Source organism: Acanthaster planci, linkage group LG04 (genome assembly GCF_054643075.1).
Source record: "Acanthaster planci isolate LZ-2023a linkage group LG04, COTS_SCS, whole genome shotgun sequence".
Lineage (NCBI taxonomy): Eukaryota > Metazoa > Echinodermata > Asteroidea > Valvatida > Acanthasteridae > Acanthaster > Acanthaster planci.
In genome coordinates this window covers 5,509,634-5,527,541 of record NC_141780.1, presented here as the reverse complement: position 1 = coordinate 5,527,541, position 17,908 = coordinate 5,509,634, and the positions used below count along the sequence as shown (strand labels likewise).

The window sequence follows — 17,908 nt, the reverse complement described above, 5'->3', positions numbered from 1 at the left end:
TAAAGCCACCCCCATTGTCAACAAGGTCCCCCTTTTCAGTACCCCTTTGGCTTTGGGCACACAAAAGCCAGGACCCATGGTAGGGTAGGCAGCGTTTGCATATCAATGGTGGGTGAATTCCATCGGGTTGGCCCCACACTGTGAACCCAAAAAGGGAAAGCTGCAAAGGTTCCAGCAGGGGACAGGATCTGTTGTTATGCTAATGAACCCAATCCAAGGAGGACAATGGCGAGACCAGTGATGTCATCCTTAGTGATCTTACTGTACCCATATCATAGGTGCTTTTTTTTCCCCTTCTTTACTGAGGTGTGAATGGGTATGTGTGTTTGTGTTGGGTGGGGTCATTTTTGTGGTGCCCATTTTGTCTCTCACCCACATTTTAAGGAAGGGCTCGTTGATTGATTGTGTTTATTTCCCTCCTTTAATGAGATGCTGACTCTGCCAGCATCATTCCTAGGCAACGGTTACACGCAGGGCAACCTGCACTTGTGAGTAGGTTATTATGGCCGTGCAGTTTGACACTTCCCAATACCCTTGAAAGTGAAAGCTGACAGCTCGTTGAGCAGAACTGGGCTTAACATTGTCTGTGTCATGATGACAAATTCAGTGTTTTTTGTTTGGTTTTTTTTTGTTTTCAGTTTTTGGCAAGTCATTCTAACCGATTCACATAAACTCCACCAAGTTGACTGGATGTATGTATTCAAGGCACAGGCTGTACGTGTGTACAAATGAGCCAACGTTTTGAGAAAAAGAGTTTAGTTGGTATTAAATATCCGTCATGTACAACCCTCCATTTGTAACCCAAACAGTCCAGCATTATTGAATTTTTGTTCACTTTTCATTTGCCCTCGGAGCCAGGGTTTCAAGAAAGACGCCTAAAACTTTCTGCCGTTCACAGAGACTTCTTCACACCAAATATTGTCAAATATCACTTTGTCATTATCAATTTTTTTACCCACATACCCGTAAATACACAGTGTATATCACTGTTATGCCATTGCAGGCTCTACTGCATGTATGTTTTGTACAGAGTATGGAGGACCCTGTGTCCTGCCTTTGCTGTGGAAAGTTTGTGTTTTGCAATCACAACTTTCATCCCGTACAAAGTCTGACATGGCGGGCCATTCAATAAACCAAATGTAGTAATAGCCCAGAAAACTCAGATAATTATTCATCTGTGTCTTGTAATTACAAAATAAACTGTAACTTAAATTTTTAAGTATCAAGGACAAACTGTTCTGAATGCTGTTGGAGAATTCCAGAGTGCCAGAGATGTCCTTCATTTTTTTTGTCGTTTCCTTTGTGAAACATATTTTTGGATACCAGAATACTGGGCACTTTGTGTGAGTTACTTGGAATGGAGCTCCCCCTTTCAGGTTGTCGCCAGTCATTGTCTGATAACCTTGCCAGGTATTTACACAGCAAAGAGGCAAAGGTGGCGGACCAGCCGGCTGCATTGTTGAACTTCTCTTCTACCAGTCGGCTATAGCTACAGTTTACCACGCAACATGATCGTACAGAAAAGCTGGAAAAAAGGAAATGATTTCTTTAGTTGGTGTTTTCCGTTATTGCTACTCTGAAGCTTTGATTTAGGAGTACCTCTCTGTTTTTTTTTTTTTAGGGAGAAACTCCATCTTGCTCTATTTGTACCCAATTTATGTTGTTTGTCTGAAAAGAAATATGCTGTTTCAATGAGGAACATCAAAACTCTTATTGCTACCTAAAATATAACAAAATATACATGTATATGGACTTTTTGCTAAGAATGCTGGGTATTGTTACAGTGTAGATGTCTTTATAGAAGTGACAGTTTTAATGATTTTGTATAAAATAATTATTACCCCAAGAAAGTTAAGCTTTGTAGAGTCACGTAAAATTTTCAAAATTTAATTTCCTTTCTGAAAAAGCCCCTCATCTACATTAATTGATTTGGTTGCTCTCTTTGAATAATTTTCATTTCGTTCTTTGCTGCATGATCTTCACACCAATTTTAACAGCCACAAGAGTTAGTTTCTATCTCAATGCCCATAATTTGTTCACTGTGATTTGTAAGGTGCATATTTCTTTTGAAAAACCAATGGTTAGTTGAAAGACCTCCAATGCAGTTTGCCTTGGAGTTACCTACTAACCAATCCTATTTCTTCTTCTTGCCCACTAGATATCGACGGTACCCAGACCGACACAAATACCTCGGGGAAGTGTTCAAGCACAAGGCTGATGTGCAAGATATGGACATCTCGCCCTATGACGAATGTATCCTTTCAGTATTTATTTCTGAGATTCTTTCATTATTCTGCCAAACAATGAAAAGTAATTTCCATTGTTCATAATGGTGTATAACTATCGGCATTGTATTACGCATTACCGAAATTGGCAATATGTACATACATTGAAAAGGAATATGAAAATTGTACCCATAAAGCTCACAAAATTGACAAGATTTCTCATACTGTTTGCACCGATTTTTCCTCCTTTTTTTGAAGAAAATACTGAAAATTTATCCCCTTCTTTCAAGAAAATACTGAAGGTTATATTACTATTGATATTTCTGGTAATGAAACCAAGGATCCCCCAAAAGCGCCTTGGGCACTGTAGCTCGCAAGCCTGGAGAAACCTGTAGAAATAAGACAACGAGAACCAGTCACAGGAAAACCAATAGTATTCTGGGTAAAATCCGTGGAGTAAGGTAGGAACTGAAACCCAATCCACTCGTGGACTGAACTGGGAATTGAGCCCAGAGAGGAGGGAGGCGAGGCGAGGCGAGGCGAGGCAATCACCGCTACACCAACCTGACTCCCCCCCCCTTCCTTTTAAGAAATGACAGAAAATTGATCTCCCTCTTTGTGAGAAATTACTGGAAGTTACTCCCGGTAAGCCATGACATTTGATGTGGTGACTGTTGGTGTATGACCTCAGTTTTGGTCCTAACAGTTCAAGCAGTTGAAAAAAAAAGTAAAAACTGAAGTAACAGATCCAAGAGTTTTCATAGGGGGCCAGAGTGGCTGAATTTCAGTTTTTAAAGCAATGGATGGAAAGACTCAGTATTGTATACGTTACATTAAAACCAAAAAGTGAATGGTTCACAGTGGTCAGATGGACAAGTGTGGTCAGGAACCCCAACGGAATCCTAAATCTCTCCCTGCATGTTAACATGTTACCATAGAAATTACTGTTGAGTGTTTTTTCATTTTCCTTAACCGTACTGTGTCATTGATATTTAGACTTGGTGACAGCCTCGAAGGACCGGTCTGTGGGGATCATCAAGTTGGGTCTGCCGAATCACGGGTGCACGGAGTACGGTGAATTCACATGATAGCCATGCCAGGACCTCAGCTAGACTAGCAGATTGACAGTTCTTTTTTTCTTTTTTATTTAGATTAGTTGCCATGGTAACCTAGTGTTACAAGTTGCCCGGTCACGGAGCCTTTGAAATTGTGGAAGAAAAGCCAATGGTGATGTTGTAGTTACTAGTGAGAGATCAGATAAAACCTAAGAAGTCTTGTAATATGTTTGTTTGTTCGTTAGGTTGTTGGTGTGTTTGTTTTGTTTGTTTGTTAGCTTGTTTGTTTGTTGTTGTTGTTTTTCCCCAGCCTGAAGTTAGATTTTTGAACAGAACTGTGCAAAGGCTTGCCCAAAACAGGACTTGTGTTTGTCAAGTTAAATTTTCATATGCACTTTATGCCAATATATTGGCTATGAAGCCTGAATGATTTCATCAAAGATTGCTTGTGCTTTCTGGTAATCAAAAGCTGAAAGGTTTAAACCAAAGGAGTCATATTTTGGTGTGCACTGGAATAATATATTACTTTTTACAGAGAGGGAGGCCTTCAAAAGTTTATCAGTTTCAGTGCATATCATAGCCAAAATGTTGTCATGGCAACATATGGTCCAACATCATACACCAAACCTGCCATGCAGACCCAAGAAATAAGAAGTTGGACTCATCAAGTGCCTATAAATTTTTTCATCAGTCCAACCCGGTGTGGCTGCATTGGAGCAATATTCATTTTGGTTACAGTTTGATTCGGTTGCCTGGGTTACCTATCCGTTGTGGTCGCCTTTGAAGCAAACAGCAAGTGCAGGGGAACGAGGTCGTGAAGTAAATTGATGTTATTGAGCATATGAAAACAACTGCCGCAACTCTTGATTTGGGAGAGAAGAACGGCCACCAGTTCCATGAAATGTAAATCTACTCAAATATTTCCGGTTTTTTTTTGGTGTATCTCTTGTGGGTCAAACACAAGTTAATAAAAGTATGAGTTGAACATAGTGCTGGCACAATTCCCTGTTTGGGTGGGATTGAGGAAAGAATGATTCAAACTTTATACTTCAGGTTATTTGAGAGAGGTAAAAGAGAATGTTGAAATGTGTAGACTTGGAATGAAATGTAACAGATTTGCACAGAACTCAAGTTTGTAAATATTAACACTTGTAATCAAAAGATGACATTGAAGAGTTGGCCGTGGAAGGCAACTGATCAGGCTCTCTGGTAGATCCACATGACATGTCGGTAGAAACGTAAAGGTAGCTCATACAAAGGAAATTTCATGGGGAGGGGGCTAAAATGAACCTGTTCGGGATTTTCCTGAAGTATTACTGCAAAGAGTATTGGGGGTGGCCGTGATGGCATAGTTCCAGCTCAGTTATCAGTTTCAGTGCATATCATAGCCAAAATGTTGTCATGGCAACATATGGTCCAATATCATACACCAAACCTGCCATGCAGACCCAAGAAATAAGAAGTTCAGCTCAATAAATCCCTGTTTCAAAAGTTATGCACTTCTTGTCATTTATGAGAAAGTCAATTCTGACAAATCCATGGTTACAGGAAACGGTAAAGCAAGCTCAACTGCATTGACCAATTTGAGATGGTACATCAAGTCATGAAAGTGGAACATATTTTGAGACGAGCAAATTTCTTGGTGCTTGTTTTGCAATTTCCCACAGCAAGCTTTCTTTGTCAGGGATTAGTTGGTTTCACAGGAAATGTTAAAGTAATCTCGAAGATTACATTTTTACTTTAAGTTCTGGAATATAAATCTTAATTTTCTGTCTAGTTGTTTGAGTCTACAAGAGAGCCTGACCAAGTGAAATTCGGAGTGGAAGAAACTTTTTTTGGTTTTCCAAGTTTTATTGAAATGTAATCATAGGCACATATTTGTGATCTCAAAGAGTAATTTTTTTTTGTAAATACAATCGGAACGACAAACAAGATCTGCAGTATTTTGTATTTGATACACATTGCCATTATAAAAAGCACAACTTTGTTGAATGAGATGAAAGGAGTAAAAGTGATAAATTTCAGAGGAAAAAGAAGTGTGAATATTAATCCAAAGGTTGGGGAATGTAGCCTACTGTTGTTATCATCAGAACACCGGTATAAAAATGTCAACCACTGGCTCGGCATATCTGGGAGGGGAGAACACCATAAATACATTTTGAAATAAAAACACTTAAGTCTGAGTTGAGTTTGCATTGATGAATTCCCATGTATGAAATTTAAGAGGAACCATCAAATGTATATTTGCATTCTTAATATCAAATACAGAGTGCATGTCAACTTGTGAACGGAAATTTCTTGGTTACTGTGCCAGTTCGCCCTCAGTATTGGAAGTCTTGAGCAACACCTTTTATCTGGAACGATAGCCCCCACCCCACTCCCAAATGGTGCTCAAGTCAAAAAAACTTCACAAGACGTTTCTATTACTCTTTTGGCTCAGTTCTCAACAGTCTAATACACAGATCGGTGACATCTTATTCAGGGAACATTTCATGTTTGCCAACAGTACTGTACTGTTTGTCTAACATCTTCACATATCTTTCAGCTGCCTGAACTATCTTGAGTGCAATGGCGGCATTACAGAGCAATGCAAATGACTTAAGTGCATCTTTAAAATTGAAGAGGAGTTTTTTTTTAATGTTTAGTTGTCTGTTTTGTCTTGGTATGGAGTTCATTATTTGTTAATGATACACTATGCCAAGTTGACTCATTGTCATAGCTGTTTTCTTGGGTATCAACCTGTAAATGTTTTCAACAGAAGTGTGAGCATGATGCAAGAATGATGTTGAAAATCTGTCACTGAAAGCATTGGCAAGAGTAGAACAACTCATCAGTCCAGATGTAACTTGGGATTTTTTTAGGGTTGATTAAATACTCTTAACTCGGATCAGAAGGACTCGTGCAGAGGGTTAAATCTAAAATATTCTATCAAAAGCTTTCTTTGGACTGAACAGTCTGCAGTGAGAGAAGCCGACAAAGACTGGATATTCATTGCATAATTATTTTGGTCTCGGTTGACTAGCTACCACATTCCCAATGTGGGCCACGGCTTTCACACCTTTGAGTGTGAAGCCCCCCCCCTTCCTCGGAATGAGCCAAGGCAAGGTTGTTCAGCTTTGCATTCCGCTGAATTTTTTTCCCACCGTAGATGGGGCTTTGCCCAGAAGAAAAACTTCCAGTTCAGTTCAGAAATTAAAAAAAAATGAATGGAAAAGACAGCCCCCACAATGTGAGTCAGTATTATTGGACTGTTGATGAATTAGCATAACAGCGTAACAGTGTAACATCGGCCTTCTTCTTGAGCTTGGTTATGGTCTTGTCTATAGGCATTGTGTGAGCTCTCAAACCTCTTTCACCCAAAAGACACACATTTATCATCCTGACAAGGGTAAAAGGTGAAAAGCCCTCTTTTCAGTCATGAAGGTTTTGTCATGTATTCACCACAGCTGGGAAAAATGTGGCATGACCCATATTTTCAAGGTGTTGTTCTGAAAACTCTGGTACACTTGGTACATGTATTTCTGACACTCAACTTCCGGGTGGAAAAAGTTCTACCTAATTCATTCAACTGTGACTCTTGCTGTTGGTTTCTGAAGTTGGTGTCTAGGCCAGTGTTTTCACTGTCTATATCTAGTTGACTGGATTTTTTTTTTTTTTGATGACCGAGTACAAGTGGAATGAGAGAATGAATATTCAAAGTATTTACTCATCAACATCATACAATTTAAAGAACACTTTAGAAAAATTTCGATTTCATTTCAATAAGTATGAGCCTTACAACGTAAAAAAGGTGCTATAGTTATGTAATATCAGATTTTTTCCCCGTCAATTAAATGCATCTTTCATTATCCGAAGTAAACCACAAGAGAAATGGAAAGTGACAAAGGAATGCCTTTTGTTACTGTTTGTCATTTAAACAGCATGACACCTTAATGACAAATTTGATTCTATGCCATTAAATGCACAGCAAGTACAACTTCTACAATTCCTTCAAATTAGGTGGAAAGTGATCACAACAACTCAAAGATATCACACTGATTGTTTGAGAGATTTTCGGTGGGTGTGTAACAATTACGCATAGAACAAAAATTAGTCGTACTATTAAACTCATGCAAGACTTGTGCAAGCAAGCGCCTCAACTAGCTCGTTCTTCTCAGGAAACCAACACTAGAAAACACATGGGGTTGAAGGTATTAGGACAGAAATGTGTGGTATCCCAAAATCTGTATTTGGGCAGTATTTTGACCTCCACGCCTCAACAGACTACAGTCGAACCTCGTTAATAAATGCACTAATAATACAAGATTCTGCTAAAGACAAGGAAATTGTCAGGTCCCAATCCTTTTGTTTTCATTGTTTTCATTCCTGATAATACAAGTTTCCTGTTGAAACAAGGTAATTTTCGAAGTACAAAGGACCTCTTATTAACAAGGTTCGACTGTAACAGGCACACAGGTGTTTGTAATGTCAAGTGTGAGGTGAGGGCCCCGCTTGCATTGGAAACTCCATTTGAATGCTCTGAAGACAAAAGAAAAAAAAAATCAGTAAAAATTTAGGGACAAGGAACAAGATTCATAAACCCAACATATCCGTACGTGCGGCGGCGGAACAGTTTTCAAAGTGGGTAGGGGGCAGTTAGACCATCGGGCATCAGTCTTTCCATTAATAGGTTGATCCATTAGGACCTTCACGCCCCCCTTCCGCCGCCAGTGATCCATACCCGTTTTCCATCCAACAATCAAACCATGGCAGAATTGTAAGTTCTGTGAGAACCACTGTACAAGAATTAGTGTCTTAACGAGCATGTACACAGGGGATCTGCCTGTACTATTTGCCTGGATTCAGAAATACCTTGTTCGTAAAGAGAGCTGTGTATAAACTGGATGCAGTTTGTCCTCTGTGAGTTGAACCTATGAAAGAGTTTCTCAGAGTTTTCTTGCACGGCAGAGTCTGCAATATTTGCAAGGTACTATGGTTGAAACAGGTGGTGTAAAAGTGTTGTGTTCAGCGGCAACTCTATTATGAACTCAACTACTATTTTTGTGATACAACAACATTCAAAACTGTACACTGTTAACTGCTATTGTGACTGGAATACTTGTAAATTGGCGAGCCAATTCTTGAAATGGAATTTGTATCTGTTTTTATGAAATAAAAAGAAATTATAATCATTTAAAAACTTCATCAAGTTTGTGGAATGAGCATCTGAGTGTAAAGCGTATCCGTAATAAGCGAATAGAGATGCACTTGGACAGTCTTAAATGAATGTTGAAGACTGATCAGGAGAATCTGAAGGCGGACTCTATCAACAACCATTCACCTGAGTTGATCTTAAACTTTTCAAAGCAAAGCATTTAACAGGTTGGTTTTACCTTTATTCTTTGCTTTGTTTGATAAGGCCTGTCAACCTGGACAGGTGCTGCATATTCTGGTTTTTATTTTAATTTGAACACAAGTTTGCATCACAAAAATCGCACATACTCTTAGTGTCTCCCTGCATGCTGATCTCTGACACGCAGAATTTATCACCTTAAGTCTGCGCATACATGGTACGAACTTCAATCTATTCTGCAGGAGACAAAAAAGGCAGTTTCAAAGGGTCTGGCTACAAAATCCCTGATTCTTAAGCCCCGAGCAAACGTGGTGGCGTGATGACCTTTGACCTTGCCATCACCTTGGCAACAGCAGTCCTCCCTTCCACATCTTCGCAAGTTTCTGCAGGCTGTAGTTGGCAGACTTTAGGATTCCTGAAGGAAAAGCAGGTAACTGACCACATTAAACAGAATACCAACATCGCTGACCTTGTTGTGAAGTGTATGTCATTACACTGACATGATAGACCTGGTAACGTAACATGTTTATGGAGATTTCCTAACCAAGGGGCAGGTTTGAGCAGTGGCCTAAAATAATGAAAGTTCACTCATTATCACCAGAGCAACCGATGGTTCGGACATCTAGTCGACCATGTGGAACCAGGCCCAAAGGCATGGTCACTCAACTGGTTATCAAAAGCCGAGTTTAACCCTAACAGTCCCGAATACTCCAATTTCAATGCGATTTTACATACACCCTAGGGGGTTAGGGTTAATTTATCAGTACAGAGGGGACCATTCACATGAAAATAACCGTGCAAGATGTCTTTGACCATGAACGCCGAGTTGCAACCAATGGCGAATTGTGAGTGAAGACGAGATTAAAAAAAAAAATACTTTGACCAGGGTCATTTGATTGAGACGGTACTGCATGTGTGCAGCGGTAGAACTGTACTTAGTAAACTTGTCCAAGGCAGAAAGCTGCTCGAGGTGAAAAGCAACAAAAAAATAGTGGGGAAAAGTATTCTTGCTTACCGGCTGTGAAGATACCTTTAATGCTCTGCGTTATGCTCGAGGTCCTCACAATACTTCTCGCACCTGTGAGGACAAAGGAAATATCACACTTTGTGAGGACACTAGTTGCTGCTTGATGACGCTGCGGATCTTTAACGGTGTGTCCAAGTTGGCACCATATTGAGGGAGAGATTTCTCTTTTATAAGAAAAATCTGGACTGGACTGTGGGGACTTTGGTGAGTCCTCGCACTGTGGGTCCTCACAACAGCTAATGAGCAAAGCGTATGGCCACCACAGTTTTAGGACGGTAATGTGTGAGTTGTCGAGGGTTGCCAGCTAGGTGGCTTTGAGCAATGTCCTTGATAAGAAGGCCGCCAGCCGCAGTGCTGTCTGATGTGAAGTTCGTGAGCAGTTCTCAGAAGTTTCCACACATGATTAGGTATAAAAGCATGATACAAGTAAATTGAGTAGTAACCCTGCTCAACACGCAAGTGTTATAAGCTGAAACTCCTGCTTGGTGTAACGAGATCCAACAGCTTAACAATCTCTGATGGCAAAAAGTCTCAAAGTCCCAGCCTACTAGTCACCAAAGAATCCAACAGTAGCGAACATTGTCTTAGAAATGAGCGGCTGTGTTGCTCCTGTCGACTGTCCAATGAAACAGGATCCCAAAGACAACTGGAACATAGGCTGCGTTCAAACTGTGACTCGTCTGAAAATGAGTAGGGTATGCACACCTTGACCATACAAATGGCAAGAGTATGACCTACAGGTGAGCGAGAGCATACTCACACTCAGCCCAGGTGTATACTCTTCCATCATGTGATCATTCAAAGATGGCAGAAATTAACGTACAAGCAGTGTTTTCCTACATCCGTGAGTATTGAGAGTAAGACAGGGGAACGAGGCACGAAGTGTAAGTTTTGTACCCTTTGCAATCCTGATTCAACCTCTGCAAAAATATTAATACCTCTTGCCACGAGGTTCGAACATTCTTTCTCCCGTGCTATTCTCTGGAGTACCTCCCCTACGTCGTGTGATGCGCCGCCAGCCAATCTGGCTGTGTGCAGCTGCAGGTTCCTGGGCAGGCAGCTCAGGTGAGAAAATAGACAGGCGGGACTCCTGTCTTGCTGGAGAAAAAAAGGTAAGCACAGAGAAAACACTGACAAAAACTTAAGCAGAAACTGTGGAGAATGTCAGAAATTATGCCGGTTTTACATGAGCAAAACAATATGTAGTTGTCTCACAACCATCCGAATTGCATAAACTGAGGTATAAATATAATGGAATTTGTGCATCTCGACAACAGTCATGTGTTGACAACTTTGTTCTAGATGGCAGTCAACCGTGTTGCCAAATGGCAAGTATTTACAATCCTGACTTGAACTTGGGCAACTGTTTAACACTTGCCGGCTCAAACCTTGACAAAGAGTGACTCTGTGAATTTTAACACTGAACTCCCCTCGCAACATTTACCGGAAATCTTCCCGAATCCTAAACAAGCCATCAACTGCAAGAAAATAATGGAATGTTCTAGAACAATAGAGAGGTTTATTTGCACGGTCTACGTAAACGCAAACGCAAAAAAGTGTGGACTCTTGCTGATGTCATTGCTTCGTACGTATTGTCTTTCACGTACGGGTGGTTTGCACGGACGTTCAATACGTAAAACATGGGAAGTTCACGTTGGATCAAAACGTGAGAAACTGCAACTTTTTTGGACGGTATAAAAATATGCGGTGAACATTCGCTTATATGAAATGGACATCTTTGGAAAGTGAAAAGGTTATGCAATTGGGATTTTTTCATGCTTGATTTATGATGACCGATTACACTTCTATTGAAAGATTTACCGGATGTGATTGATCATTTGTCCTTTTATTCGAGTGTTCATTGGAAGATGCGGGACGGGCATCTAAACTTTCAAACAGGCATTTGACGCCAGCGCACCCATGCGTGATAAAAAAATTGTCGTGTTCGCGTTTGCTTAATACGTGCATCTGAACCTCCCTAACACCCAACATCCAGTCCTACGTGAAGTAGTACTGATTGGCCAGTAGGATGCCAAATTCATAAAAAATACTGCCAAACTTTTCAAGTCTGGAAGATTTCCAGGGCAGCTTTGATTTCATGGCCTAACTTTCCAGCTCCCATTTGGATTTGCGAAAAACTAAAAATTTACCCTCAGAACAAAAACAAAAAAAGCTGGGCCCACAGCTTGTACTCACCTCCACGGTTCTGTTCTTTTGGTCCCAGTAAATGTGTTCTGTGTTGTCCAGCATGTCGTGATAGTAAGACCTGAAACCGTCCAGGTTGCCCTTCACGATGTTGCTGACTTTGTTTTTATCCTCCCCAAAGACCATTCTAAAATCCCCTTAAAATGAAAGAAAATTTCAAGCACACCCTAAACGCTGAACGACGTAAGTAGACACTTTTGACCAACCATGAAGGAACGGCCTCTACTTTAAAGATGGAAAACGGGATGCTTTCCTTTTTTTTAATTGGATCTTTACTTTTAGAAAGCAATTTCGAAAGCAAAGCTAGACCTTCAAAGGGTTCCTACAGACTAATCACAGGAGACAATGTGACTTCAGTAGCATTACAAAATTATATTCTTAAACCTCACGCAGGCCACATTTTGGCAAGTCACAGATCCAAATGAGCCAGTTCGGTGTTCCAACATTGCATTCCCAAATTGAAGCGTGTCCGAGGTCGTTTGGGAACAGCAATATGTGAGCGCATGCATGGTTTGTTCTTGAATGGCCTTGACGTTTTGAAATACTGAACTGGCTTGTTGGTTGAAGAAGTATTTAAGGTGCTTGAGCAACCTGCACGAGAGCATAGTACCACTAGCAGGTATGGCCTCGTATTCTGGTTACCGTGTGTTTCTACACAACTACTTTGAGCCAGATGCTCTCAATCAGCGCAGCTGTACTCACAGTTCTTTGCTTTGAGAGACACCATGATTCATGAGAAGCCATCATTTTCCCCTACCTTGGTACGACAGGCCCGCAATCTTCAAAAACAGCTGCTCCTCCGTGAACGACTCGGGCAGTTGCAGCAGGCTGGCATAGAAGGCACTTTGCAGGTTCCGGCGTATTGCATTGTACAGTTTTCTGCTACTGCTCCGTTGCACAATGCTGACCTGAAGCAGACAAAAATGAGTCCCCAGTCAGGTATTGACAAGTTTTTCCAAGGGGGGAACATTACCAGAAAAACACATGGAAACCTAGAAATCGTTGAAAACGAAATAAAAAAAAAAGAAGGCTGGACATTGTTCAACCCTCTTGACCTATGACTACTAAAATGCATTTCAAGTGGAATTTCTACTGAAAGACTGGTTCTGATTTTTTTCTCTTCTTTCTCCTGTGTTGTTCCCATAAAGTCTCACTCAATTTGGTAAACTGTGAAATGAACACGAATTTACCGGTGCCATGCAGTGCGCCCTCTACTGAATATACTATTAAGCACCACCTGGAGGAAAAAAACCCAAACCCACGAAATTCAACCCCCCCGCCAGATCGGTTTACTTAGTTCAGAGATTTAGAAGTTCACTCTGTGAGCCGACGATTAGTGACTTGAATAAATCCCCCACTGTCTTTGTGCTCGTCTCATTTTTCACAGTGTCAGCAGAAACTTGGCCTTTTTAAAAACCAAGTGCAGAATGAGGGGTGTCATGTAATAATGTGTCTAAGTCACAATTTGGTGGTGAAGTACATGTATCGAAGTAAAGTAAGAGACTGGGTTGGTCGTTTCTGACACACCACACCATGGGGGGGACCCAACCTGGTAAAAGGAATTGAAAAGAGACACTCTTGAGTTGTGCAACTTTAAACGCATCACACTCAATGGAAATCAAGAGCGACTGTCATCATTTCTCATCCCCGTAATTTTCATCAAGATGTACAAACACTGTGAAATGTCCAGCTCAGGAACACTGATTAACTCTCGAGGACTGGGATCATCTTACTGGTTTGTGTAGCCTGCCGCTGAGGTAGAGCGTATCCCAGTTGATGAGTTCTTTGATCAGGCTGGCCCGACTGACAACACCGTACTTGATTAACTGTTGGGTACCAGAAACAAGATCAACTAGGTTCAATAAGTCTTCCTCTGAATTACTTGGCATTGGCTTGGAAATACACAGGAGTCGATGGCAGTGGCTACAGGCAGTTCCTATAGAGTAGTGTGTAGTTGCAAGCCGCAGCCAAATCGTTTGAACACAGCCTGAGAATCCAGCAAACTGTATGGGAAGCGGTGGGGTGACAGAGGAGGGAACAAATGCTTTTCACAGGTTTCTTACAGGTGTCAGTTTGTTTCAGAATAATCAAGACAAATTGAACCACGATATTCTCTTTCAGTTCGTATGGTTTGTAAGTTAACCTTAACCATCCTACATCCTTCCAAATCCACTGGGAAGTTTTGAGGCATTTTTCAGTACTGGGTATGGTTGAAGCCAAGCCACAATGCATGGCACAACATGCCCATGAAAAGTTGATGTACAGAGAATGTGGTTAATTCCAGAAATTAGGGGTCCGAAAGTGTGACATTTTCATGTCCCTGTTACATCTGACCTTTGTAATTTGATGTGGAAATATCACCAAAATTGATTTCAAACTATTACTATTTGTTTGGCAGGTAAATTGCATTAATTCATCATTCTTGGAAATTAGAAAATGTGTTCTGAACTTACAAAATCATATGTCAGATGTAACAGGGACATGAAAAAAAAGGACCCCTAATTTCTGGAATTACCCATGTACCATTGATTTCCTGAAGAATGAAGGTTTTTTGAGGATGCAGGAACATCTTTAGCAAAATGAGTTAAGGTTAATATACACTTGTGTATACTTCACACAATGTGAAAGTTTTTAAAATTTAAACAAATACCTGTGTGCTGACTCAAAGTACCGAAAAACTGGGACAAGAGCTAATGACGAGCTACTATGCAAATACACTGATGGCCATCTTGGACTAGAATTTACTGATGTCTTGCTTCACCTTAAGTCCTGGAACAAGGAACTAATAGCTGCCTTATACTCACTCTATCTTCACACCGGACCAGGGTGTTGAAGTACACAGATGCCCCAATGTTCTCCTGGATGCTGGCAATGTTTCTGGCTCCCAGGTGTCTGAGACCTGAGTAGTGGTCAGGGTTTCGCCTCAGGTTCTGCTCGTGCCAGTCTGTAGCATTGCTGACCACAAAGATGAAGTCTATCATGTTGTCCTGTGGGAATAATGGAAGAAGAGCAGAGTTAGCCATCCTGAGAACAAGGTTGTCAAATTGACCATTTAACATGGAAAACTGGAATACTCTGTAGCATTGTAGGGCTTAAGTGCAGACTTGAGTCATTTTTTTTTTTGCTGGATAAAGACTCAGACTTGCTCCACAAAGAATCTGATTCAGTGAATCTCGGACTCAGTCCCAGGACCAGCAGAGTTGGACTTGTGTCTGCTTGACTCAGACTTGGACAAGTCGGACATAGACTCGAACTGGGAGAATGTGACTCAACTACATCACTGGAATATTACAGCTAAAACCCCATCGGAGGATGTAACACTGAGCAGTATTACAGTCCAGTCAATTATCACTCGCTGTGACGTGATGCGAGAGGGAAATTCTTCCTAGGCCATCTTGATCGCAATCCTCTTCTCTTCCTTATCTAGCGTTGGGATTCTCACCTCCCCCATGTCACTGAGACCAACATCCTGCTGCATTGTGTTGATGTTACAAGGGTTTTATCTGTGCATCGTTAACAATTACCTATGTCTCAGTTGTCCGCAATGACAGGACATACACAAAATCTGATAGGCCTGAACCCCCCCCAGGAAAAATTCCTAGATCTGCCCCTGTTGTGCAGCTCAAGATTAAGCTAAAGACGAATTTGGTACCAAAATCTGGAAAGGGCCCACAGGTCGCGACACTAAACATCAATAATACAGAGTGCACCAGAAGCAACATCTGCCTATGCAAGCAATGTAACAGACAGGTCCCTTACTACATGTACATGTATGTCGATACTGGTCTATGCTCCCACCTTATCCCTGTTGCCGATTTGTTTGAAGACGCCAGACCCGTAGGCAAACGCCATCGTCATGTCCCTGGGGAAATTGGACAAGATCCTGGTGAAGAGGAAACGGTTCGTCTGGCTGACTGCCATACCTGTGGTATGAAAAAAAGGAACACATTTCCACGCTCCGCGATTGTGCCGAGAGCAAATCCAAGGAAAGCTGTGATTTCTTCTGGCTCTGTCCTATTAGCGGATTTGCACCTTGGCTGATCTGATGTACTATCACATGATTTGTCATGAATGCATGTCACAACTGAGGGACCATACAGCCATTAGTTCACAGTACAGAAATGGAATTGCACCATCATTTTTAAATAGATCAAGTTGACGAGAAAATTTTTAGCCACTCCCCAATTGCAGAGTGGATAGCCTGCAAGATGCTGTGGGATTTTCAGTCACTTATCTGTCTGTATATGAACAATTGACTTGCAGAAATAAATTTGAATTTGTACGATTGGACAAATGAAAGCACTGTACACCGCACCTGCATGATCGAACAGTATGTTGTGCAATGAAACAAAAGCTGGGCATGATCAATCCACCTGTACAAGCCCTTGATCACTGTATGCCTGAAGGCGATCTACAAAACACATCCAACACCAACAGTAATGACTTTTACAGCCTGCAATACAGTTAATCACAATTTTCAACATTTGAGAGATTTCTACATGGTCTAATCCTAGTAACTGGGACTACACTAGGAAGTACAAGTTTGTCAAAGGCAAAGCCTCGGCCGTACTAGCCTTTGACCAAAATGTTGTTGGAACTTGTTTGTTGCTTTTAAAGCAGTCTCCATACAGAAAACACCACATATCTTTTGACAACTGTTGTCAAAAGAAACTCTTCCACATTAACTCTGGACCTACGTTTTTAAAAACTTCACCTGGAGGAGAAAACAAGGAGTATGACCTGTCTTACTACCCGTCTTACCGCTTGTTTACCTCCACTGACGCGAACTGTGTGCACGTGTGCAGAACCTGAATAGCGCCCTCTCACGAAAATATTTCCTCTCGTATCAACATAATCATCCGTATCTTGTTTGCACGTCGGGCAAACAGTGGAAACCGAATAATTATGTAAGCGCCCACAAAATGGGAGGAAATGTAGCTTGCAAGCTGTTGAACGCCACAGGTGGATCACCCTCCACTTAAAAGGATCCGAACAAAGACGAACGTCATGCCACAGGAGGGCAGTATGCATTTCGCGAGCGAAATTAGACTTGCATGAGTTTGTCTTGTATACAAAATAAGACCCATCATAGTTAATGCCTTTTAGGGTGCACCGCAGCAAATCAATTCACATAGACAGCAATGATCCCCATACTTCACAAATATTTAAAATATACTCACAACTCTTACAGGTGTAAAGGCTGCACTGAAAAACGATGTTCGACGTGTCCTCTTTTATTTTCCTTTCAATTTTTAGTGGGTTGACCAATGAATTTTCGAGAAGTTGTCACCCAAAGCAGACCACCCCTAAAATGAAGGAAAATTCACTGCCCAGGAACAGTAGCCATTTTGAAAATGCACCCCTCTGCAAAATGGCTCAAATAATGCCACTTTCGGGCCCGATTGCATCCAAATTGCTCAGAAGTGGAAGCCGCTGAGTCCGTATCGGGGCTAGAGGTTCAGTGCCATATTTCTTCAAGTTCAATTCTCCTGTCCCATGGCTCTCAGGATCCTCTAATATAGACTATTTTGAGAGTATAACTTTTATTAATTAATGAGCTCGACGAACACATTTCTGGCTTATTTGTGGGCGCACCCTTCAACCTTTTTAACCTTAGCTGGGGGGGGGACAATGTGAAAGGGACTAGGAGAGAGATAATTTATCCCCCACACAGAATACGTTGCTCTGCTCCTTGAAAATGTTGCTCCTCTAGTTTGATTGATTCTTAATTCTTAATTGCCATCTGAAGTTAGTCCTAGTGGCACGAAGTTGCAGACTGATGAATTGTACTTGTATGCATGTATACAAAAGCACGCCCGTAAATTCAGTTGTCTACATTTTTCTGCGTGTGTATTTTTTCGTGTGTTCCTATATATTTTGATTTGAACAGTTCTCAAACGAGTTCCTCCTGTTCATTTTTTTTCATAAAATAGCACCAAAATTAGGAAACAAGTGGCATTATCCTAAATTTCTGTTTATCTGCGAAAGGAGTGTGTGACTGCCTATCATGACAATCTAGTTAGGAGAAGTCAGGTCAGTGGACCATTTAAGTACATGCAGAGAT

General features: G+C 41.1%; 2 protein-coding genes across 6 annotated transcripts in view; one reads left to right on the top strand and one right to left on the bottom strand.

The window, feature by feature from the left end:
- LOC110974132 (uncharacterized) overlaps nt 1-5,457 on the top strand; it is a 35,021-nt gene extending 29,564 nt beyond the window's left edge. Inside the window, exons 12-13 of the mRNA XM_022225511.2 lie at nt 2,159-2,253; nt 3,222-5,457. Coding sequence (XP_022081203.1) covers nt 2,159-2,253; nt 3,222-3,313 — 187 coding nt within the window. The 3' untranslated portion in view covers nt 3,314-5,457. The remainder of the gene's footprint in view (nt 1-2,158; nt 2,254-3,221) is intronic.
- A 1,524-nt stretch (nt 5,458-6,981) lies between these two features.
- Nucleotides 6,982-16,839, bottom strand: tamm41 (TAM41 mitochondrial translocator assembly and maintenance homolog). Of its 5 annotated transcripts, none has more exons than XM_022225502.2 (9): nt 16,542-16,839; nt 15,643-15,767; nt 14,649-14,831; nt 13,578-13,670; nt 12,602-12,752; nt 11,836-11,981; nt 10,578-10,737; nt 9,628-9,690; nt 6,982-9,027 (listed from the first exon to the last, which is right to left on the bottom strand). In XM_022225502.2, exons 2-9 carry the CDS (start codon nt 15,763-15,765, stop codon nt 8,951-8,953), a joined length of 996 nt encoding a protein of 331 aa, XP_022081194.2. In that variant the 5' UTR covers nt 15,766-15,767; nt 16,542-16,839; the 3' UTR covers nt 6,982-8,950. The 5 variants fall into 5 exon arrangements, with proteins under 5 accessions (XP_022081194.2, XP_022081196.2, XP_022081193.2 ...); XM_022225504.2 differs by having other exon boundaries at nt 16,559-16,839; XM_022225501.2 differs by having other exon boundaries at nt 16,617-16,839.
- Nucleotides 16,840-17,908: the final 1,069 nt, after the last annotated feature.